Raw genomic sequence first — 26984 nt, forward strand, 5'->3', positions numbered from 1 at the left:
AATTAATTTTTATTCCAATAAACATAAACTATTGAAGATATTGAATATCCGTTCTATGTCATAATTGATATTTAGCACTTCAACACTCCCGGGTGCGACTTCCCTTAACAAAAATATTTAAAATTTCCTTCCGCCTCTAAGAAATTTAATCAATTTCAGCCTTAATTCTAAAATGTTTTGCAAAAGACCTTAACCAGCGAGTTATTCCATTACACAAATCAAATAAAAACAACTAAAGATCTACTTGCTTAGTATGATCTGTCATGTTCTAAATAAATATGTGAAAAACAACTTTAAAGTGATCTAGAAGTGAATAACTTAATATGTGAATTACAATTTGGTTACAACAGGGGGAAATACTTCTGAAACATTTTTTCAAAATTAATAAAGATATAATAAATTTACTAAATGAAAATTTAAATATCCTTATAGTTTTAGTTGACTTAGCTAAAGACTTTGAGTCAATTTACAGTTATTTGTTATTTAGAAAATTACAACTTGTATGTGTAAAAAAACAGTATTAAATTTGCTCAAAAGCTACTGAAGTGGTTGGAAGTAAATTCTAACAATAAATATTTAATGATAATATATAGTGAGCCACAGAAATAAATTTCTGAGTCGTTCAAAGAAGTATGCTTTGGTCTTATACCATAGGAAAAACCTAGTACAAGGTGTGAGGTAGCTTTGTGCGAACTAATGCCAATAAAAAATTGGTTTCATACTAACGTTTTAACTCTCTGAGTGTGAGTAAAATAAAATGTTTACCAATCCCAGTTGAAAATGCGTGTGAGCCACTCACAGATCTGCATTTGGTGCTGCTTTTGTGTGGTGACCCAGCCAACATTATCTGCCACTGCCTGTATTGAGAGGGTAGGTCAATAAAAGTACTATTGAAAAAATTGTATTTTATATTATTGTATACTATTGAATTGTAATTATTGATAAAAAAAAAATAGGTGAGAAAAGCACATAATTATTTAAAACCTAAACATAGAATAACCCATCAGTTAGGACAAATCTTAAATTATAATGATTTAAAACTGTTCATTGAATGTGTTCAGTCCTGTTGCAGAATGAATAAAATGTTATTTAGAAATCAATGAACAAGGCAGCCATAAATAAATGTAAATGTTTTTCTTAAACTCAGCTGTTTACAGAGTCAGATCTTCTCATGATTCATCAGTTATACAGTTCAAGTCTATAAAAACAATCATTACAAAAAGTGTTCAAGCTTACCACAACCCAATTGCAAAGTGCTTTCTTATATTCTTGCAATTTGATCATTCTGTAGTTTTCGAACACAGCTTGACTTTTAGAAAAGTCTTCAGCTAGGTCCAAGACTATCATACAATCAGAAGTTATTTATTTTTGTAATAACATAATGTGATAGGAAATGTCACAAACTAAAACAAGAACAATCAAATAAGACCACTAAAGGTCACTTAATATAATTTATGTATTGGTACAATCTGACAGGAATTCATGTAAAGAATATAGACATCTCTCCAGCAAAATGATTTTAACTTTTTTTAGAAAGTGTTTTGAGCTGGATAGGTTTTTTAGGCGCAGAAGAAGCATGTTCTGGAACTGCATAGTGCAAGCCCTTTTTAAGAAGTGTCAATCTCTAGATCGGGTGGACCATGTTACACATGTGGCGGGTATTGTACTGGTGATTAAAGGTATTTTCTGCAAAAAGATGAGGGTTATTTTTAAAAATGGTTAAAACTTGAAGTATGTAGATACTTGAAAGATTGAGAAGATTCAGTTGCTGAAATAAAGGCTTACAGTGAACACGATGACCAGATAACACGAACAATCCTCTTTTAGAGTCTAAGACCTCTTAAAATTTCACTAGACGACTCCTAGAATCCAATAAAATATTTTAACCTATTGTACACATAAGCATAGTAAATTTTTAGGATAGTTTCTTTACCAACTACAGGTATTAATACTTGAAAACGAAATTAATTGAAGACAGGTTTGTGCATAGGGTATTAATATGTTTAGACCAGTTGAGTTTATCATCCAAAATAACACCAAGAAGAGGAGCAGACCCTAATGGGATGAAACCATTTATGCTGAAACCCACTAAATCACAGAAATATGGTGAGAAAATCATTATTTTAGTTTTCTCTTCATTCAAGTCAAGACCATTTGACCTAAGCCATCTATTCAAGACAACATATGAATGATTCATGATAATTTCGAGGTTGTGAATATACAAGAAGACAGAGCAGTTGTGTTATATACATAGCAAACAATGTCTGAATTCATATTGGAAGGAAAGTCAAGTCATACAAAGAAAATAAAAAAAGGGTCAAATATGGAGCCTTGAGGTACTTCTGAGATGACCCTCATCCAACCTTCTTGAAATTATCCTTTATTTGTTAATGAACTGCTTCCTATCAGAGAAGTATGAGGAGAGAAGTGAGAGAGCTGCACCGTTCAATCCATTTCTTTCCAGTTTAGCCAAAAGAATGAAATGGTTGATACAATCAAAAGTCTTGGCTAAATCACAGTATATCACACCCACACACTGCGATCCATCCAAAGCTCCCACAATGGCTTCCATTACATTATTAATAGTACTAGAAGTGTACTAGAAGTTGAATGTCTCTTTCGGAAACCAAACTAAAATGCAGTTAAGAGTGTATTAGAGTCAAAGTATTGTTGAAAGCTTACCAGAATGATAATTTCAAACACTTTAACAAAGGAAGAAAGTAGACTAAATGGTATGTAGTTGGAAATCTCAGTTTTTTAGCCTTCTTATGAATTAGCGGTATGATAGATAACTTTATATTTTCTGAGAAAATACCCTCAAAATAGGGTTAATTTATTGTTTGTGCCATGGAAAAAGCTATGAGATTTGCACATTTTTTAAGAAATTCTGATGTAACAACATCCCATCCACTTGACTGAGTTTTTTTAGTTTTAAAATTGAGTTTAGAACCTCAGTTATTGTAGTCAGCTCAAACAAATAAAGAAGAGGTTTATTTTGTCGTTAAAGAGCTAGGATACTCTCAAGATACTCAAGAGCTGTATCAAATTAAGCCAGTTGTGATAGTTGGTTTCCAACTGAAACAAAATGTTCATTAAATCTTCTTTCTATATAAATTGGGGTTTGAATACCTTCATTATCATGAGTTTAAGAATTTGAGCTGCCAAGCTCATTATTTACCACTTTCCAAATTGCCCTTCCCAGATTATGGCTTTTATTAATGTGCCAACACAACTTCTACAAAATTGTCAAAGTTGTTTATCCATAAGATATATACCACCAAATTTATCAATAAAGTATGAAAAAGTTGTATCTTACTCAAAAAATTATGTTATTCTAAGTAATAACTACTATTTAAAATTTAATTAAGCGTTATTTGATGCAAAATATTTTTAGATAATCTGTCTTTTGCTTATATAAATAAATTAGATGGTTTGCTAACACGTAAGCATGCAACATATAATTGCACATGAGAGAAACATGGATTTTAAAAATCTAAGCTGCAAACGGATATTGCCTGGCCTTGAGATTTACTTTTAATTTTCTTATCTGAATATTTTCTTTTTTTACGCTAAACAGCGGTTATACAAAAATGTTGATATAAAAAGAACACATGCAGATGAAATTATACACCAAATGAGTGAGGATATACAATTATATAACACCAGTAGAGCAACAGACAACATTCTACCAGCATACTACACTACTAAGTGAGAAGAATCTCAAAAATAGACTTCAAGATTGGTTTCTAGAACGACCCATGTACACAATGAGGGTATTCTATGAACAATCAAAATAATGTAAAGCAAGATTCATGAAGACACTTTCGTTTATAATAATTGACACAATTATACTTCGAAAGTGATGTTACTATCAAGCTTACTCTATGCTTTCATGACAAATACAAAGAAATTGAAAATAGTGGTTGAATTAATTAAACATAAAGTTGCACTGTTATAAAACTATGTTTAAAGTACAGTAAAGATGTCTTATTTTACCAGGCAAAGTTAGGGCTAAGAAGCCCTCTCGAATACTTTACCTAGGGACCAACTGCTTAAAGGTGATTTCTGTACCACCACCAATGGCTGAGCAGGCGGGCTGCTTGCAAGGACAGGATCGCTCAGCGGTCACCCATCCAAGCAGCAGCCACACTCGACATTGCTTGATTCAACGTTTACGTGATGTTTACACAGAACAGTTGTATAATGAAGAAATTAGAAAATTGAAATCTAAAATTCACAATAAAAAAATTGATGTTTATTAATCGAGATAAAAACTATCCTATCTTTTAAATTGGACTAAATAATACATATCTACAACACTTCATTTGGTGGTTTTGGAGACTGGCCTATATAAATATATATATTCTATTACCTTTAAAATTATGTATCACAAGGTATAGGCTTCCATTAAGAATATTCACGATACCCTCGGCAGGACGTCCCCCGTTGGTGTGACATAACAAAACATTGTTCCAAAAAGTAGATGCCCAATCTCTATCACGATTGTAAGAGGTTTCAAATTTATATTTAAATTATTAAAGGATATATTTGGGTGTTTCCAGACATAATATACACCCTGTATATATATATACACATATATATACCCACATATATATACCCACATATATATATACAGGGTGTATATTATGTCTGGAAACACCCAAATATATCCTTTAATAATTGAAATATAAATTTGAAACCTCTTACAATCGTGATAGAGATTGGGCATCTACTTTTTGGAACAATGTTTTGTTATGTCACACCAACGGGGGACGTCCTGCCGAGGGTATCGTGAATATTCTTAATGGAAGCCTATACCTTGTGATACATAATTTTAAAGGTAATAGCTTACTGAATTGAATGCCACAAACCGCATCTCAAAGGAATTATTCTATCAGAAAATAGAGCATTTTTAGTATTGAAAATTTACTGATGTTCAGCAATGTAATTTTAACATGGTTCTTGCAACAAAATGTGTTACACTAATTTTTTAGCATTTTTTAAATGTTCAATTAAAATAAAATAAACAATTTATTTTTAAGCTGGTTTCATTAGTACAAATTTACCAGTTTTTATTACAATGAATAAAACTTATGAGTCACTTTCTCTGATTACTTATGAATCTGTACTTGGTGTTTTCCAGTCAGCAGGAAGGTTTAAAGAGACAAAGGTCACTAGCCTATGAGAAACATTATTGTGTTATTAATCATCTGGTCTACAGGTTTCAGTTTGTTGAGCATGGAGCTTTCACTAGACAGGTCTAAGCTTGGGAATTACAAATGGACAAAGGTCATACTGTATCATTCCTGTCGAGTTAATCAGTGTCTCTGAAGCATTGCTGTCAACAAGTTATCTAATTACAGTAGTTCAGTTTTTATTTGGCATTTTAATGGAATTGTCTGAAAGAGAACGAATTACTCTGTTGATGATGCGAGGATATGGCGATCGTCAAAGATCTTATCGGGAAGTTTGTAATTTGTTTAATGACACTTTCCCAGAAAGGAATCCCATAAGTGTTTCAACAATATCAAAAACTATTGAGCGTTTTGAAATGACAGGGAGTGTACGTAATCGGCCAAAGTCGGGTAGGATACAATCTGCAACAGATGAAGAACATGCACTAGATGTTTTGCAAACATTTATTGAAGACCCACATACATCGCTCAGAAAAGCTGCACAGCAACATGATATGCACCCTATGTCTGTGAGTAAGATTTTGAAAATTAATAAATACAAACCATTTAAAGTTCATTTAGTCCAACAGTTAAGTGAGGATGATTACGACAGAAGAGTTGAGTTTTGTGAACTTGTGATGCGCAAATGTGATGACAATAGAGATTTTCTGACCAACATACTATTTTCTGATGAGGCAACTTTTTTCCTAAATGGCAATGTTAACAGGCACAATTGCCGTTACTGGGCTAGTGAAAACCCACATTGGATTACTGAGTCCCATTCACAGCAACCACAAAAACTGAACGTATGGTGTGGAATTTTAGGTAACAAAATTGTTGGACCCTTTTTCATCAATGGAAATTTAAATGCCGAACTTTACTACAATATGCTCCAAAATGAAATAATCCCAGCTATTCAAATTGCATCAGGAGAATACTTTGATAATGTATGGTTTCAGCAGGATGGTGCTCCACCCCATTATGGGAGACAGGTAAGAGAGTATTTGGATTTAAGGTTTCCTCATAAATGGATTGGCCGAAGAGGAGAAATCGAATGGCCTCCAAGATCTCCGGATTTGTCACCAATCGATTATTTCCTATGGGGTCATTTAAAATCCAATGTTTATAGAAGAAAGCCTCATAATTTGGAAGACCTAAGAAACAGGATTATAGAGGAGATTGCTTTGATAACTGAAGAAATGTTAGGCAACTCTGTCGAATCATTTTACACAAGATTGGCTCATTGTCAAACCGTAGAAGGAACACAGTTCGAACAATTGCTTTGACACCAAATGCAGGTAAAACGTTTGTTGTAAGACTTTTCTAACAGCATACATTATTTTTTATTTGTAATAAGAAATCAATAACATAAGTATTTCCATAATTGTACTGTAATAAAAACTGGCATCTATGTACCTGAACCAAATTAGAGGTTTATAATTTTGACTAGTTAAAAAATTCTTTTCCAATAGTCCCATAAAAATATTGGCGTAAGAAGAAGCCATCCGTGTGCCCATAGCAGTTCCTTTAGTTAGAAGGTAATTTTGATCTTGAAATTTAAAATTATTTAAGGTTAAAATCATGGTCATAAGTTTGAGAATGAAATTAGTACTAGGTTTGGAATTGTTTGGGCATGAATCAAGGTAATTTTGGGCAGCGCTGAGACCATGAATATTTGTATACAAAGATTTTACATCGACAGTACACAATAAGACGTCGTCAGGTAAGGACGTTGTATATATATATATACTGTATAAAAAATAGAAATCTTATTCTTGGTCTTTCAGAATAGTGATTGATTTGTAATATATGTAATATATAGTATATACATATATTACTAATCAATCACTATTCTGAAAGACCAAGAATAAGATTTATATTTTTTATGAAAATTGAATGAAGAATACCAAATTCGTAGACAACACTGTTCTACTCCAAGAGGGACGGACCTAAGTCTGAAGGCATAGCAATCATATATGCTACCTGTAAACTTTTTAAGACCAAAGTGGTTAATCATTTGGAGTGTATATTCTTCTTGTTTCTTCTTTTTAATACTTCAGAAACCTTCTTAATCTAAATTGCAGTTTGCTAGCCATACTATCACTCAATCACTGTGCCCCCTAGTATACATGTCAGGCCCTTTCGGAATACTCTGGCAAGTTTTAGAGTATTTCTCTGATGCTCTCCCAGTAACTGACAAGTAATATAGAGGGATCATTGCGTGATTCACTGATGACAGGCGGGGCTTTGTATTGATCTTCATTAAGTGATTTTAGAAACATTAATCCCCACACCTGTCACCAGATGGTATTTATTGCAGTGCATTTCAGTGTACAGTCAGTATAGGTACATAGTTTCCTACTATATTGGCAGATAATGTAAGATGTAGATTAGTAAACACTGTATCTTTAAATTTTAAGCTACTTGTATATTTAGTAATTCTTAAATATTAATTGTAAGACATTTTAGTTTTTTATTATTAATTTCAAAATAACTTCATAAAACAAAAATTATTGTCTTAATAACTATCATACAAATAAAATTTAGTTAATTTTTAAGTTTTTTTTTAATTTTTTTATTGGGTTTAACAAATCTTAAACTGTTTTCTGGAAATAAAATATACAAAAGTTAGGCCTGTATTTCATCTAAGTCAGATCATTTTAATATTTAATATCCCTATCACAGTTTTTATTACAATTTTCATTTTTCAGTAATCTTTACTTTACTTTTCTTAAATGGAAAAGGTGTTCTTATATGACCTTGGATTTGTATTATAAGAACAATGTTAAACGTTCATTATTTTTCTCCATTGTTATTGGTCCCAGACTTGATGGGTGCATCATATTAAAGTTAAAGCTTATGTACATCCAAATGTGTTCAGGGTTTTTGAAAAATGTGTATAATTTACAATAATTCAGTGTTCTAATTTAATGAATGTTGTGACTTTTATTTAAAATAATTAATAATAATAATAGAAAAAGCATTATTGTTTTAAATTAAACACTTAATAAACATGTCTTACCACACATAGCACATTAAATAAGCAACTATATGGCTACTCAATGCCAATAAAAATGCAATTAATAGGCACAGTATCCCGCATATACATGATAGCAAGATATAATAATAGGTGTTGTTTTTGGTGTGCGTGTAGTTTGTAGTTTTCAGAAAATTTTGTTTTCATTGAAGTTATAGTTTCTAGGTTAGAGTTCCTAAGAATAAAAAAACTTTAAAAATAAATGAATATTATGTATCCAAATATTCTTCAACTCCACCCACAATATGAATATGGTCAAAATCAACCAATGCACACGTACCTGCTATGCTACCAATGACACAGTCTAGCACGGTTATAGCAAGATAACTGAATGAAAACATGTAAACCTTGGGCAGAAATTCAAACATTTGGTGGTACCAACTCAAGCAATGTCGAGCATAGCTGCTGTTTGGAATGGTGATTTCTGAGCGATCTTGTTCTTCCATGTAGTCTGCCTGCTACTCAGCCATTGGTGATGGCTTGGAAGTCACTTTTAAACTGATGGCTCCCAAGTTAAGTGCTAGAGAGGGCTTCTTAGCGCTAATGTTACCTGGTGAACAAAACAACCTTGTTTTTTAAAGTATATTTACCATTGAAATTCTTTTTTCTACACAGTATTTTATGTATAGGGAAGAAAATAGGCATTTGGGTGAGATAAATAGCTGTTTAATGAATCTCTAATCTTACACATCGATGAAAGTTAATGAGATAAAACCAACAACACTAAAAACACTATTCCACCACTCTAACAAAATGATAACTTAATTCTGAAAAAAATACTTATGTACACAGAGTACAATTGTTATTTATCACAAGTACTTATTACAAGTATCATATATATGATACATTAGAAACAGTTTCAGTTGTTACCAACACTTTAATTGTTTGATATAATATTAACAATAAAACATTTATTGTTGTTTAGATGTTTCAGTATTACATTCCCTTAACTGATCAGTGTAACCAAATTTAAAAAAATAAGAAAGGAAGAAAGGAGGAAATATTGCATTACTGAGAAGAAAGTCAATAATAATTAGAAATCAACAATACCTACTAATAAAATCAAAAGCTAAACATCCCAATTAAAATTTTTTTGAGTTCGTCATCCTTTCCAGTTTCAGGGGACAGTCATCCTAAAACCCATAAGACTAACTTCCAAACTATTTTAACAAATTATATTAATATAGTTCTCTCATGAGCATTCTAAAGTTGAGATGGAACGTTGACTTCTTGGACACTAAGCATACAAGAATAATATTTCAATAAAATTGTAACAGAAGGTAAAAGAATGCATACTGATATAATAAATTATAATAGTTATGTGTTACTGTTTTAAAATTTCGAAATAAGCAAGGGTATTGTATCAGACAATGTTATATAATTAAGTGTATCTTATCACTGAGTCCATTATCTGAATACCCACTTAAAATTGGCTTACTAAATTAAGTAGATTTACAGTTTGTATGCATCTCTAGGTAAGAAACTGAACTGTCTAAAAATCTCTATCTGTTTCATAACAAGTTTTGTTTACTTTCAATTCATGCCTATGACTTATACATGCATGTAGATATATATTTTTTGGTTAAATATTATGTTTACTTCTGTAAAATGTTTAGGTTAGTAGTATTTTAAATTGTGTTTAACTTATGAGAAATCACCTTTTTCTATTGTGACAGTTTGGTAAGTGATTTGAAAGTAGCTTCATGAGTAGCATATATTGAATGGTATACTAACTGACTATATTATTTTACTAGTGAGTGTATTTAACAATCACAATGTAAGTTAAAATTGTAATCTAAACATTAACAATAGTACTGGATTTTTTCCAATCTCTTATGTCTTCAACAGTGTTGAATTAATAGTAAAATCTTTATTATCATATGTTAAGAATGTCTGTGGAATAAATAACAATCTAATAAATTTCTTCTTTGACCTTTTATTTTCAAAGTACATTAAATCTGTTTCCACTGATATCAATTTCTTACAAAAATATTTATACGTTCGAATAAATCTCACTAATTAAATAAGATTTATAAATATTTATAAAAATAAATTTAAACTATTGAATAAAATGTCCTGGAGTCTAATCACAGCTCATTCCCATGCTTATCAATTACTATTGAATGAGTACATATTAGGGCTTATATTCAATGAAACTGACAGGACATTATTTAAAATAAACACAGTTATTAACAAAAATGTATATTTCATATTGCTAGTTATGAAAAATAATGTTATCTTATTCAATAAACATTTATTAAGCATTTGAATATGTAATTAATTATTCACCTCAATTGAGAAAAAATGTACTGTAAAATAGATATTTTATACTGTTATAATAAGAAATTATTCTTATTCAATAAATTTATATATCAACATTTAAAAATTTATTGTTTGCCTATCAGGAGTCATATGGAAATATTTACATTAAAAGATATGCAATCAATTTTTATTAATACATTGACATGATGAATAACTTAGACAAATTTAAACAATATTGAAATTTTATATTGATAGTAATGAGAAATAATATATTATACAATAAACTCATAATAAATAATGTTAAATATCTCATTACATTAATCGTTTTGGTGAAAATTGAAGTTAAATATATTAAACCGTATTGACAGAGTGTGCCAAAACTTTAAAAGATTTTTTTTTAATTGTCTTTTGTTGTTCTTAGTATGATATAAAAGGGTACCGAATCTTTCACCGAGCTTATTACTGAGGTATTCTTTCAAGAAATGTGTGGAGGGGCAGTTTTAATTAATTCAGTTTTTAAAATTTACAAAAGTTAAAACATGAAGAATACTAAGAAGACTAAAACTCATTATTTTTAAATAGCAATGTATAATGAATGGAGTATCCAATTAAAATTCTTCTTAAAACAAAAACTTGTTGTATTTAAAGTTATCTTAAAAGGTCAAATGATAGTTCTCAAATAAAATCACAATATACACTTAGACTGAAAAAGTACCTCTACCACTTTCAGTAGGCTTATTACTATTAGGGGTTGGCTTGCTACATTTTTTCTGACAAATATGTACTTGTTACCCTGAGTCTTTTAGCTTATATTTATTAGTTTTTATTCTCTGTCATTCTATTTATATTTTTTTATAAAAAATATTAATCTATTTTTGTGTGTTTTATTAGCCAAAAAGCTCTGTTTATGACAAAAAAAGGAATGTGCTTTATATATAAACTGTTTTGTATTTTAAACTTCATGTGACTCTCCTAACTGACTATGATGTATGATTGCAAGATTTTTAAATAATGGCGTCTGATATTCTTCAAGAGGTGACTGTGGATGAAATCCCAAGAGTGTTGGAAGCCATGAAAAAAGACTGGCCACAACATTTCCTTGTAAGTAAATTTCCATTATTTCTTCTGGAATTATTTTAATACCTTGATTGGAGGTTTTATTACTTGACGGAATCAAAATTTTACGTGTAATTAAACTGGTAGGCCTCTTTGTTGTAGAGGTTTTGTACTCTATGATATCTATAAGGATCTTAGTAACACAATTCAATACTAGAATGTGCACACTGTATTAGTTTGGGTGTTTTACGGAGCAAAATCTAACTAGCTTGCATCATTATTTTTTACACTCAGTCGTCCACTTTAACTGACAGATGTATCAATTACAAGTTATAAATAATATTTGCAAAAAAGTTTTGTCAGCTCTTCTGAGCACACGTTAAACACGTTTTGAATGGCTGAATATATGTTCAAAATACTTTTTGTAAACTCAACCTGTTCAAAAAGCTTTTTTCAACAAAAGTTTCTGAATGTTTCATCTGTTACTTAAATTAAATAAAAATTAACTTACCTTTGCGTAACAAGAATGAAAAAAAGTAAGGGGAATCCAACCATGTAAAATACTTTATTCTTTTTTATAAATATGTTTTAAACAATAGTTTTTTCAAATACCAGGCAGTATTCTTTAAACGATAATCTATTCCAGATGCGGCACTCAAAGTGTTAAGCTTGAATGACCCGTGCTATCCAAACACTTAATGTAAACTTGTTATTGAGGGCGGTAAAATAACAATGACTGAATTATATAGATCAGTCACAGAAATTTTTGTGACTCTTTCTTCCGAAAACTTGAAGAATTTATTGAGTCTCACTTCCTCAAACTCAATGAAATTCATTATCATTGGGGACTTGACCATCAACATAATGGAACCCATACACCCCCTTAACCATGGTTTTGAGAGGTCTTAGACACATTTGGAATAAATTGTCCATGAACACACAAACTCAAGTTACTGCAACAAGTACTGCCATCAACAACGTATTCACAAATATTCCTAATTCAACCTTCTTTGTTTTTAATGTAGAACCCTCTAACTATTTCATGCAGGAGTCTGTAGTCTTTGAATGTACGCCAGAAGAGAAAAAAACCAACTTTTAGAATGTCAAGAACTGTCAAGCCTCAGAATATCTGCCATCTCAATGAATGATGAAACATGGCATTTTTTATTGACTTTGCAGACACCGATCAAATGCTTAATGCAATTAATAACTGTTCCAATTACTTTCTGAATATTTCTTGCACGTAAAAAAAATTAACCAATTAGAAAAGTCTTGACAAAAGTCTTCAGTGGCTACAGGTATGTCTCATGAGAAACTGAGGTTTTACCATGCAATTTTGATTAAGACTCAAAAGAATCATTTTTCAGAAAATATCAACAAACTTACCGGAAAGTCGTTCAAGCTGCAAAAGCGTATAAAATCAACAAAACGTTAAAAAACTGTAAAAACTTGTAAAAAGCTTCATGGAGAATTATTGGTTATTCTTCGATAACAGGGATTACTAAAAGTCACACCAAGCTGGTTGAGATTAAAGTTGAAGGAAACATTATTAAAAATCCTCAAAGAGTGGCGAATTAATTTAATAAGTACTTATCATATGCCACATTATTTTCACGTTGTTGCCCTCTAGTTCTGTATAATGTATTTCCCATGTCGTCCATGGGTCTGACTCCTGTCTGAGGAGGAGGTGGCTCGCGTCATACAGAGACCGAAATCAAAGAAAACTTGTGACATCAATGGAATATCAGTGTGGTTGCTCAAATGTTGCTTCAGGCATATATTGATGCCACTCACCAAATTAATCAATCTGTCATTGGAAACAGGTAATTTTTTCCATCTCTTCTTATAACATCTAAAGTGATTCCAATTTTGAAACAGAGCAATGGTGGTTGTCTTACGTAACCTACAAGAATTTTGAAGATGGCTATTTACAGTCTTATTTATCTGCAATTGTCATGCGAAATAAGACTCTAGGAGGACTGAAGAAAACAAAAGATGGAACAGGTCTTCAGACTCCAAGAAAAATCAGAATTATCACAAAATTGAATTACGGAGGTTAATGCAGAGATGCTTTCAGGAAGCTTGGGTTCCTGACATTGTCCTGCCTTTATATCTTGGACGTGATCATGTACTGTCAAACAAAGTGCGATCTTGTATGAGGCAGAAGTGCTCACCACTATGAGACTATGAGACAAGGAATAGGAACATAGACTTACATCCTCCAAACATTTACCTGTATTTGTTGCTACAAGATTACTCAATGGTTTTCCTGATAGTACCAAACACTTCAAATAATTTAAAAGATAATTTTTGTGTTAAACGCCTTCTACTTTGATGATGAGATCACGATGAGCCATTGGGAAATTTGAATCTTTCAAAATTAAAATTTGATATGTAAGCTGTATCTGGTGTCATGTGTTGAGTGTGACTTTTTAAAGTGTGTTTGCAAGTGCTTAGTTGATTAACATTGAAGGAAATTTTTCAATATTCTGTTGACTATTGCTTATGACAATTGCATGCATTGTTATAGCAATAAATCTATTATTATTACAGATTTTTATGGCTTCAGCTATTATGTGATTGCACACACTTAAGCAGTGTATTCAGTCAATTTTGAAAGAGGAGCTATTCTCCTTCAGAGAATAAAACAAAATTGACTCAAAATATAGTTTTACCAACTAAAACGCCAATATTATAATGTCTTCATAATATTGTATATTCATGAATACTCTAAAATAACTAATAAGCATACTAAATTTTAACTATTTAAATTTAAGAATTTTGCTTATATCAGATAACATCTAATGTCAAAAAGTAACCTTGGTTTGCTCACTGCATGGGGAGTAAAGAGAGTAGCACAACCATTGTTGTTTTAACGCACATCTCCAGTAATGCAGCATCCAGCTATGGTAAAGTGAAGGTCCTACATGAGCGTCTTAGCCAACATTTTAACAGCCAAGTATAATTCAGAGATAATAATTCACAGAGAACTTTGCACTCTTATGGACCAAAACTAATAAGTAAAGGAGTTATTCAGGAATGGCTTAGATTTTTCATTATGGCTGAATAAACATCTATGATGAAGAGAGAAGTGGCAGGCCCTCTGTGGTCACCGATGAACTCATCAGGAAAATCGACAGAAAGATTCGTGACAATCGACAGTTCATTGTCTCAAAGCTTAGTGCTGATTTCCCACAAACTTTTATGACCATTTTGTACGAGATATTGACAGAAGATTAGGGTGCCAAAGTTCTGTATTCCATGGGCCCCAAACATTTTGCCTAAAAATCACAAAACAGTGCAAGGCATCTGCTCTTAACTTTCTTATGGATTACAAGCAAGAAGAACAATAATTCTGCAATAGAATTGTAACAGGCAATGAAACATCTGTTAGGTACATGAATCCGGAAAACTAAGAATAATCAAAGGTGTGGATTAACATCACACAAACCAACAAAAATACAGCGTGACTTTTCTGGCTGAAAGTTGATGGCAATTGTGTTTTGGGACTCAGAAGGGATTTAAAATTTATGGAACATGGAGAAACAATTATTGTGGACTCATATGTTGGAGTTGTAAAAACCCTACGAAGAGCTGTTTAGAAATATCACCATGGTCTCTTGTAATTTTTGTGCATAATAACGTCCATCCCCACAATGCTCAAAAACAAAAAACCAAAGACCTTCTTAGATCATTCAAATGGGATATTTTATTCATCCGCTATAAACCCCAGATTTGGCTCCAAGTGGCCTATTCATGCACTTGAAGAGATGGCTGGACTCGTAGTGGTTTGAAGTCAATGAAGAACTCAAAGATGCAGTGCCCAATTGACTCGTGGCACAGGTGGCAGATTTTATGTAGAAAGAATTTCTAAGTTAGTGCGAAAGCGTTTAAATTGACATTGAAATAATGTTGAAAAATAAAGGACAGTTGTGGTTTTCAGATGTATGTAATAAAATATTAATTTAAACTTTTCAGTTTTATTTACAATAAACCAGAAGGATGTTACTTTCGGAACAGATTCGGAAAGTTTGTATTCTGATATTTATGGTAAAATTTAACAGTAAACTTGTACTGGATACTTTTACAGTTAAGGAAAACTAAAATGTCTATACTTACAGTCTGTTCTAATTTTCTAATTGCCTTCTACACAAACTTAATCGTAATAAATTGTTTTTATAATACAAAATACAGAATATTATTATTAGAGAAACAGCAATAAAGTAATAGAACTAGTAGTTCAATACTATAATCTTCTTAAAAATTGTTATTTGCTACATATACATATGTACAATAAATACATAAATAAATTGGCACAATAAATGTTGTATCCAATGAGTTAATGAATTCAAATTTTCTTTGCACCAGTCATATTCAGTCTTGTCTAGTCTGATTTACTGGCACTGTACTGTTTTTCTCTAAAACAAACCCACCATACACACATATATATATATATATATATATATATATATATATATATATATATATATATATATATATATTGTATAAATAAGTATATATTTATACAAACTGTCATATTTATTTTAAATATTTTGTATGTACGCATTAAAAAATGTAAGAATTATCTTTATAATAGTACAACAAATAATAGAAAATGCACAAAGAGAGAATTATAAAACTAAAATTATTGATTTTAACTAAAATATACTTTTAATAGTTGAATTTTATTGTTTCAGCTTCATCAGTTTGTGTCAATACTAGAAGAATATCACAAAGAAAATATACAAAATCCAAAACAAGTTCTTTACAAGTATGGGGATTTTGAAGATGGTGTATACATTGTTAAGTCAACATTTGCGATTGGTGTAAGTTGGAACTGTATATTTAAATTTTATGATGTATTCTAGTGTATTTTTTGGGAGAATAACAAGGTTTAAATGAGCTGCAAAAAGGTAGGAAGTAGTATTTCACCATAATGACTCTGCAGTGCTACTATCAGCACTCAGTGCATGCACACTTGTTTCTTTAGTCTCTATAAGGAGAACGCAATGCTGCCAACTAGACCATTTCCGAATGTGGAGTAAAGTCATTCACAATTAGGAAAAGTTGGTTTTCGTATGCTGTGAGGTTTTTAGGTTTTCATTGTTTCTTCTTCATGGGTTTGTGTTCTCCTAATAGAGACCTTTAATTCAATTTACAAACTCAACCTATGCTCTTATTTAAGATTTTCTTCTGACTTCTTGTGGACCATCCCCAGTATGATCGAAAAATTTATATTTGCTTAAAAAGTAAATTGTTCGGAATAGTACTTATGTGTAAAGTTTCGCTGCTTTATCTGCAATAGTTCATAAAATAAAATGCTGTTTCCGGACTTTTTGTAGACCCTGTATGTTAAAGCAGTCCCCATTGTAGTAATTACTTTCAACTTCATGTGTTAACGGTATTATAACACACAACTGCGGCTGTTGTGTCAGGCCATGCCCGAAATTTGAGTTTGCAGGTAGTTACCTCTGTGTATATATAAAAAACAGAATACTAGTTAATGTATAGGATATATACTTAATTTTCATTATTAAAAGAGCAAATTATAGTGCGCTAAAATGAAAGTTAAAACTACAGTTGTATCTTGAGATGCAAACTTATTGTTTTTAAAAATAGTACCATTTTTAAATTACAAGAGAAGGGATTCAACTTTCTCTCAAGAGTTATGTAAACCACTATAACCATTTTTGTACGAGTATGAATCATTGCAGGCAGAATCAGTGAGTTTAATATATCCATATACAACTGCTGCAGACTACACGGAATTTTCAAAAGTATTGAGTGAAACAACCAGAATTCCCTGGACAGAGAAATTTATGTTTGAGGTTACGGCAAGACGACTAATGCCAACGATACAGCAAGTTTCTGCTGCCAAAGGATGTGATCTTGGAACGGAAGAAGGCGCTACTTTGTTCCTCCCGCCTGAAAGTGACATTGAGAACAAGTAAGTGGTCCTACATTAGTCTTACTAAATCTTGGAACATGAGCTTAGACATATATAAAACAACAATTTCGGTTATTGACCTTACCTCATTTCTTGGTTTGGTTTACCAACACTGTTTCATTTTATTGTTTTTTGAATGCATTTAAGATTTATTTTAGTCATAGTTTACAAACATGAAATAGCAAGTTAAAGTAGTGTTTTATTTTATTTGAGATTTTTAAATGTGGATTTAAAATTGAATATTAAATAATTTAACAATAAAAATGTAAATGTATGAAATTGTTGTTTTTTGTAGTTGTAGTTTACTAAAATACAAATTCAACATGAGTTTAGAAATCAGTTCAAGTAATTCAGTAAATAAATACTTTGGATTTTTCTGTTATAGAGGTTATTATAAATGATGTCCTGCAGATTTCTCCTAGATGTATATTTGTGATCTTTGAATAAACTCATGCTGCAAAAGTTAATGTTGAATTGTTCTGTTGTAGGAATTATTATGTCCTGCAGGTCGCTCCAAGATGATGTTTACTGGATGAATTTATGCTGTTGAAGTATACAAGATCCATCAAAAACAGTATCTGGATTGGCATTATTAAGAAAGAAGGATTTGATGTCTTACAATCCCTCAAAGTAGTTCCCTTCTGATGCCACACACTTTGCTCCTTGCACTGTTTACACTGCTCAAACCACATTTTAAAAGTTGCTTCGTAGTATTTTGTTGTAACTCCACTAAATCTTGAAATTGCTTGTACCTGTAAAACCATATTTCATCACCAGTAATGATATTTTTAAGAAAGGTTACTTCAAGGTGAAAGCAATTTCAGTACAGACTTTGTAAAAACATATTTCAAATCCAAATCATCGGCCAAAAGCAACTTAACTGAATCAAAACTGATTCCTAAATTCTCATTGAATAATTTTACAGTTAATCGGTTATCTTCTGTCAATAATTCCTTCACTTTTTCATTTTTATATCAAACATTAAAATGTGATGAAGAACTCAACACGCTTAGAAATAAACTGATACTGTTACGGAACTAACCAACACAGTTCACGTTTGTTTCATTGTCCTGTGACATTTAACAGCTAAGAGATATGACACTAATTGGGATACTTTTTGAATGGACAAATACTATATATAATTGTTCTGTTATTGTATCATGTTCTGGTAAGCTTTTATATTATAAATAATGTCCTGTGTGCAGAAGTTAATATTTAATTGTTCTATGAATGTTGAGTTAGCTCCAGTTCACCTTCCTCTTAGTGCAGCATCTGAAATCAGACGGTGTCACACTTGATTCATGGAATCTGGAGTCATGTTCATTTGAAGGGATCCAAAAAAAATTTGATGACGAAGAAGCTCAAATAAACTCTTTCCTTTGTTTAGACATCAGAGACATCTAGACTACAAAATATAGAAGTAATCTAGGTGTCTTTGATGTCAAAACAATACAAAGAGTTTGTTTTGAGCTTCCTCTTAGCCGACTTTTAAAAAATCTCCTCAGATGATTATGACTCCAGATTCAAGAGTCAAGTATGAGGCAGCATCAGATTTCAGACATTGCACTAACAAGGTGAACTGTAGCTAAACTCAACATTCACATTGAATCAACCCTTCCCACTGTAGATACATGAATTGTTCTCTTATAAATAACGTTTTGCAGGTTGCTCCCAGTAGACGTATACTAGGAATCTTTGGATAAAACGCATGCTGCAGAAGTTAATAAATTATGTCTTGCAGGTTGCTTCCAGAAGACGTATATTTAGGATCTTTGGATGAACATCATGTTGCAGAAGTTAATGAAAACTGGCCTTTTAAGTATCCAGGATCTGAGAAGTTTGTTGCTCTGCAAATACAAAATAACTTTGGACTTGGTAATTCTGCTTTACAATTTGTTACTAACCATACACACTGAGACTGACCTAGTAAGAAACCATCTATGAATAATATGTATTTTTGGCTAGTTTCTTGAAAATCCATATTTTTGAGAATAGAGTTTTCCATCTTAAAGCTTGAACTCAAAGGCAAAAGCAGTTAATTCTCCCACATTACAAACTAGTAAATGTTCCAATACTTTATAAGGACTTCACATTAGCTGGGGTTATTAATCTTAAGCAAAGGACGGTGCTGGACGAATTTGACTATGTTCCTTGGTTGATCCTCAAGCCCCACCTTCAATAATTGTGAATCTTGTAAACTGAAAAGATTATTTGTTTTTATTTTTAGTAGCTTACAATTAAATTGTATGAAAAATACAGGATGCATCCAACTTCTATAAATATATGAAATAACATCGAAATGATAACAATAAAAATAAATTTGAAATTTATTACTGATTATGAAAATAAATAGTATGAATCACTGCAAATGATAATACCAAAGAGAAATAGACTCTATTAATTACTGAATTATTTTATTGACAGAAAATGTTAAGTGGTTTTGATATTATTAATTATTTAGGTCTTGAATTCCATAAGATGAACGTAATTAGTGAATTTAAATATATCTACTGTAATTTTACATCACAAATTTTTCCTAATAGTTTTATTTCAATAAAGGTTTCCTCAACTACTGTCACTCTAATAAAGTTGTATGATCAATTTTCAGGCTTGTTCAGGAAAAGTGATAACAAGATGTTGAGTTCTTCAGTCAGCTTCCATTCTGGTGGAATTTTTATTTTATATTCCAACCCTAACTTTCGATCAAGAGGTTATGGAGAAGTTATCATCAGAGAAATGGCAAAAGAAATTCGTCGTCAAGGACGAATTCCATTTGGAAACATCATGACTGAAAACATTGTGTCAACAAAGTTGTTCAACAAAATGGGGTTCAAAGAGTACTACAAAAGTGTTTACCTTTTTCCCAAAAAGCTTTTTAACTTTGCTGTATTAAAACACTGTAAATGCTGTATAAAAGGCCTATTGCATCTGATCCTAACCACTACCCACCAACAACTAACATAGATTATCAGCTAGTTTTAGACATGCATAGCCTAAACCTAGATATCTGAATCTATTCTTTGTTTGAAGTTTATTTTTGATGCTGGACGGATCACCTGAATCTAAACCTCTCAATTATTTGTCAGTGATAATGTGTGGTATGTTTAATAATTTAGTGTCTTCCAGTGAACATTAACCCTATGCAACAAGCCTCCAATTGAAGGAATGTTATCTGAAATTGTACAATATATAGGTACTTATTTTCGAGAACTGGATAAGAAGGAGCGGGCCCCTCTCTATATGTAACTTCCACAGTTCTTAATTACTAGAGAGTGGGAAGAAAAAGAACAGTTGTACAAGTATCATACTGCTCCAGCAATGCATCTTCAAATAAGATGCATGTAAGAATCACTATATTTAAACTACCATTTGAATAAATATTATAGTTACTATTAAAAAAAAGGTTTGAAATGGTTATAGCTCGAAAGCATCTTTTTATAGAGTTGTAGAATAAACCAGTAATGTTGAGCTCAAAAATACATCCTAGAAGACTGTTATATGTATTAACACCTCCAATGCAGCTCTACACTGAGTAATCTTGGTTACTCTCATTGTGGTTCTGTGCCATAATGCGTCTGCCGCAGTCAACTTGTTATGACACACTGTACATATAACGATTTCATGTAACCCTCTTTATGGCATACATTAAATTATTAACAAGTAAACATGGGCTTATTCTTGTGCTTTTTTTTGTGTTGGGAGTGCCCTTGGCCGAATGGTATAAGACGCCAGACTTTGGATCTGAGTTAAAAAGCGTAGTTTCAAATCCTGTCTATGATCATTGCACTTTTATCATTACAATCTACCTTGTACTTCTTTGTTTAAAGTTTGTTATTGACGATGGAAGGTTTGATAGAATAACAGGATTGTGGACATTTGTCATCATTACATGTTACAAAAAGTGATTTTGTTTTGTAAACTCTCTCTTTAACATAATCTCATATAAAGTAGGTAGTCTAGTAGTAAAAAATTTTATGATCTAACAGATGATTCAACATAAACATGTCTACTTATACAGTATTTTGGAAAATATTATCTAAATATATAAATAATATTATATAATATTAATTTCCCTGTTCAGAAACAAAGTTGCTTTATCACTGAAACAACAATCATACAGTAATTTCTTCAAACCACCAATTTAATCATAATTCCATCACAAAAATCTATTCTACGTCAAAAGTCCTCCTTGTTCAGCTTATGCACTAGATAAATCTTGTATGCTCTGTGCTTACTTTCATTTAAAATATTATGTTTAAGAGCCTCATATTGTCTGACATAGAAGTAGTTGATCTATACGAATTTTCAACAACAAACTATAAAAAAATTGCCTTATATTGTTCCTCTATTAAATTTATTACTGATATAGATCTACCTCATATAAAAATTAATTCTTGACAGAATCTGTTATTCTTCAAACAATTTTTTAAATTACTGATTTTTTTATTATAGCGTTTAAATAAGAATGTAAATCACTGAATACATCATTCACTTTATTGTAAAATCGTATTCAATCATTGCACACTATTAACATGTCATTACAAGCCTCTCTGTTTACCTTCGAGTACACTCACTGCAGTAGTTTGTTCACATCTTGTATAAACAGCTATACAAACAACAAAAATTGAGTAAATCTTCCATAACGAGAGCAAGTTTCTCTGTAATTTTCACTACCTTTATCGCATACAAATTTTAAGATGGAAATCATTTTCCAGAATAAAAAGAAATATATGTTTCCTTCAACATTGAAAATACCGCTACTACAAGCAACATTAGCAATTTGCCAATGACTTATTCTTCTGCCACTATAACACTAGCTAAGTACACATATTGTTGATAAAAAGAATTGCAAGTAAACAAATAAATAAGTAAATAAATGCCACTTAGCAAATTACTCATATCAGTAAAAAAACCACAGTCTGCCCTCCCATACCCGTTATTGAAATGTTCTCACATGAACTTAATTATCAATTAATTACCGAAAACTACTGCAGACTGGTTTCACCCAAAGTCAGAAGTATAGTTTATAAATGAAGATAACATGGATAAACCACACCATACTTTCCCCAAACAAAGTAAATATTAACACAAATTTGTCTTAATGGTAATTTGCCACAGTGCGTTTAACGTGTTAACCTCTCCCGGGCAAACATTTTGATCTGCTTTATCATCACCTCTCTACTTTATGCTGCTATCATGCAGCACTTTTCTGAACTTCTCACAAAACAATCTATTTGCAGTAATGTTGTCTTTGTTCCCTGAATAGTTTTCCCATTATGTTGCTACATAGGTGTAAAAAAGAAAAATTTTAAATATTTTGTACATTACTGCAATAAAAACATGATGATTATTTCCCGAAATATAAATGTTCTTTTTTAAAGTATTAGTAGGAACTTTTCAATAGGAGTAAATGTAAATCACCATTAGTCATTTAGTTTATTAAAAGACATTTCTATTTACAAAAGGTTAGCTTGCCACTTTTTAAGACAATGTATTATGGGCAAATATAATTTTGTTATGTCTTTTTATGCTTCCAGAATGAAAAACTGTTGATTAATCCTTCTTAGCTATATTCTTATAATAACAGTAAAAAGTACTTCATACTGATATAGCTACTGATATTCGTACTGAGGAGCTTGGGATTGTCCACTAAAAAAGGACTGCACTTGTAAAACGATATTGCTCTAAATTAATGCACCAAAAAAGTAACAACTTTTAGTCCTTAATAAACAGCTTGTTATTTTCAAGTCACTTATTTACTTTCAGTTCCCTCTACTGCTGAGCTATGTTTAATATGACATGACTGTTCCCTAAAAGGACAGATTGCAGAAATACACAATTATTTACAACTTCAGGTGAGATGAACATATATCACCTTATTATTTACAACTTGCTGTGTTAACGATCTTCCCTAAGTCTTTGTAGAAAAACAAAATGCACATCCTTACAATATTTAGATGATGAGTAACAATAATAAAGTTCTTGAAATAAACTAGTTATTGGAGTAAAATTATAATTGTTTTCTATTATACCAAGAATGCCTATCCTTGCATGTCAACCGCTGCATCAACAGTGCGTATAGGTCGCCACACATCTAAACATGCCTCCAATCGGTTTAAGTAGGTCGGCAAAGTGTTTTGTTTTGTAGCCTTTATTGTTGTGTTCTATGCTCTTTGTGTGTTTTTCCTCATTTTTGATGATGTTATGAAGACCTTATAACCTACTGTACTATATGATGATGCCCCCAAACTATGACCATACTCGGTACCACTAATGCATTGGCATTAAAAGAGCTGAAGACAGATTGATGAGAAAACTATTTTATACTAATACAATTTACCTAACTATACCTGTACCACATGTGTATATAATGCTACTAATAGATTACATTGGGAAATGTGTATGATGGTTTTGGTTAGGTTCAGTTTTCATTTTTAAACCCAAATAAACAGTAATCGTTTATCAGGACTCAACCCTTTAACCTCCGCAAGACCAGTTCTCGGCAACACCTGAGTCCCAATTGTACTTTTTGTTTTTAATGGTTTTTGACATACTGTTGAACAACTTACTTATTATATTGCTTAGAGCAAACAATAAGGCAAAAATATTTAAATATATTACATTCCAATTAGGGGTTGAAAATATAAATGTATAATTCAATAGTGAATTTATTTGCACAACTGTCACCAAATAAACATTAAAAAAACACTATGAAACATTAGGTAAAAACAACACATAGCCTCCTGAACACGCATACAACACAGTTTAATACACAAGGCACCAAGTAGTTTGCTTAATGTCCACAAGATTGCAACACCAAACAGACAGCAATATCCTACTTGTACCCGATCTAATAGGGCCACCCAAATAACGAAGTAAATAACATAATATACACACTGTTATTACAAAATCAAAAGAAGTGGTATCTTGGAAATGAGGCAACTCAAACATGTGTGTTTAGTACTGCATGATATAGACCAAGTGTGGTGGTTAGGGGATTAAATAAAATTTACGTAACCACACCAGCAACACATTTGTATATATGAAGGTACTGGTTGTTAGATTGTTGGTACATGCATGAGATTATGGTTCATTTTTAATTATTTAAACCCAAATAAACAACAAAATAAAAATAAATTACTTTTATTGACTTATCCCATAACTAACATAAATAAATTAACCCTTACACAGCCAAAATCCTGTTAACCAGACGTTCTAAGAACATGCATAAAGTGCTTTGGGTCATGGTAGACAATTATATCTGATAATCTAGACTAATAACAACTAATAATACTTTTATGTAGCTAAGAATGCAGCTAGGCTTGAGCACATAGCTGAAGTGATATTTATTACAGTAGTGAATACAGCTTTTTAAATATTTTATTTTTTGGCCTCATAATTATCTAACTACTTATAAAGAGACAATGTAAACTTCCAATTGGTACCCATAAATACAGTATATTTGTCACAGTTTTGTAATGGTTAGCTTACTTATCATTTACAATTTTTCGGTTATGAGCATTTTTACATTTTCAAAAAAGTAAATTATATAATAGTAACAATTTTGGAAAATACAGCCATGCATGGTATTATTTGAAATTTCATAAATTTGTTGTGGTTCGTATTACAAGGGGTGACAATAAAAAACAAAAGAAGTATGTTTTCTATACACTTTAGACCACCATTTTGAAATAATAGAGATAATTACATTGCTTCTTCACCATGTTTAGGATGCAATGATATATAAAATTATGTCAAAAATGACATGTGTTTGTAAGTTTTAAGATTCAAAAATGACATCCTCTGAAGTTCTTTAGGGTTAATCCGTTTAAACTAAACTAATTTCTGCAATTATCCATTTCACACCACCAGACATTTGAAATGGGTGGTCTGAAATACCCTGTATACCGCATGGACAGAGGTGATCAAACAGTAACAGTGACAAAAATCTACAATCAATATGGCCAGTTGTAAGCTTTTTTTATGGCTAAATTTTTATTTTTAGAGATAACTAGAGATGGAGTATACATACCCCATATTAACTTTGTAACAATTGCACCTAGAAGAACCAAGCTCAGTATACCCGTGTAGGGTACAAAACTGTACTTTTCGATTAGTATCACAAAATTTGCCCTGAATACCAAATATTGGACCCAACTTAAAAATTTTAAATACAAACCCCCATCATGTTACATATTGTTTCAAAGTTCTTTATGAAAGAAAAGTAACAGTGAAACTTAGAGGTCAGCAGTACAGTCTCACAGTACAAAATCTCAAGCCAGTACAAAATAGTTTTTTTTTTTATTAGGTTACCAACGAGTACTTAGATTTGCAAGTTGACTGTAAGAACATTACTTTTTTTCTCAAAAATATAAAATGGATCCAGCGAGACATATATCTGACATGAAAGTATACAATGTAAGTTACACTATATATTTATACACATAAATTCCGGTTTTATGCACAAAGAAAATTTTTTATATTACCGATGAATTAGCCATTTAAAATTTATTTTGTCAATGCAAATAACGTTCTTTGTTCTTTAAAATAATAATGGCTTCAAAATTGCACACATGTAGTACTTGTTAGTAGATTACATACACCAAAAATTAATTTAATTTTTATACCCACTTTTATTTGCTCTGATTTTTATGATGTGAAATAATAGGCAATTTAAGAACAATCAAATTTATTACAAAATTACATACAAGGTAATACTACAAATTTAGCACTAAAACTATTAAAATTAATAATATTAGATATTCTTAAAAAAGTACTAAACAAATACAATATTTTATTTAATAAAAGGAACAATTTTTAGCCCACCATCAATAACTTGTTCTTCAAGTCACTTGTTAACTTTTGGTTCCCTATAATGCTGAGTCAAGTAATGTGGCATGACTGTCTCCTTCAAGGACAGGTTTGAAATATATACATATAAGGTACACTAAAGAATTAACACTAAAAATAATAATAGTAAAAATCTTGAATTAAGAATACTAACCCATACTAAAAATATTACAATATTTTATTGGGGGAAGGGATTCCCACCCCGAAAAAGATGAGGATGGACATGGTGCTGGAGGGAGGGAGGAATGTGTATGTGGGGTTTATATTGTTAGGACATGGCGGGCAATGTTGTGGAAAGGGATGCGTTATGGAGGAAGTAGTATAAGGGGAGGGGGGCAGGAAAAGTGCGGTGTCTCTTTATCCCTTGCTACTGTGGGTGTATAATGTAGAAGCGAGCGACCAGGACATTGTCGCTCATTGTTTGTTGACATTGTGTTTTGTTGTTGGGAGTGCCGATGGCAGAGCGGTCTAAGACGTCGAACTTTGAGTCTGAGTTAGAGATAGCGCAGGTTCGAATCCTGTCTGTGACCCTTGCACTTTTTATCAATACCATTGACCTTGCACTGTATCGACTTTCCCCTTTATTCTGTTTGATAAGATCCTCGCACAGGCCAGTGGCCCATGAGGACGGGCAGAATAAGGCTTAAAAGGGGATCGG

At 31.5% G+C, this 26984-nt stretch overlaps 1 protein-coding gene across 6 annotated transcripts; it reads left to right on the plus strand.

Moving 5' to 3' along the window:
* Nucleotides 1-7532: 7532 nt before the first annotated feature.
* LOC124368943 lies at nucleotides 7533-21141 on the plus strand. Of its 6 annotated transcripts, none has more exons than XM_046826505.1 (6): nucleotides 7533-7552; nucleotides 11474-11574; nucleotides 16227-16355; nucleotides 17244-17476; nucleotides 19218-19351; nucleotides 20085-21141. In XM_046826505.1, exons 2-6 carry the CDS (start codon nucleotides 11485-11487, stop codon nucleotides 20438-20440), a joined length of 942 nt encoding a protein of 313 aa, XP_046682461.1. In that variant the 5' UTR covers nucleotides 7533-7552; nucleotides 11474-11484; the 3' UTR covers nucleotides 20441-21141. The 6 variants fall into 6 exon arrangements, with proteins under 6 accessions (XP_046682461.1, XP_046682464.1, XP_046682462.1 ...); XM_046826508.1 differs by lacking the exon at nucleotides 7533-7552 and adding an exon at nucleotides 9625-9686; XM_046826506.1 differs by lacking the exon at nucleotides 7533-7552 and adding an exon at nucleotides 9693-9891.
* Nucleotides 21142-26984: the final 5843 nt, after the last annotated feature.

Source organism: Homalodisca vitripennis, chromosome X (genome assembly GCF_021130785.1).
Source record: "Homalodisca vitripennis isolate AUS2020 chromosome X, UT_GWSS_2.1, whole genome shotgun sequence".
In the NCBI taxonomy this organism is placed as follows: Eukaryota; Metazoa; Arthropoda; class Insecta; order Hemiptera; family Cicadellidae; genus Homalodisca; species Homalodisca vitripennis.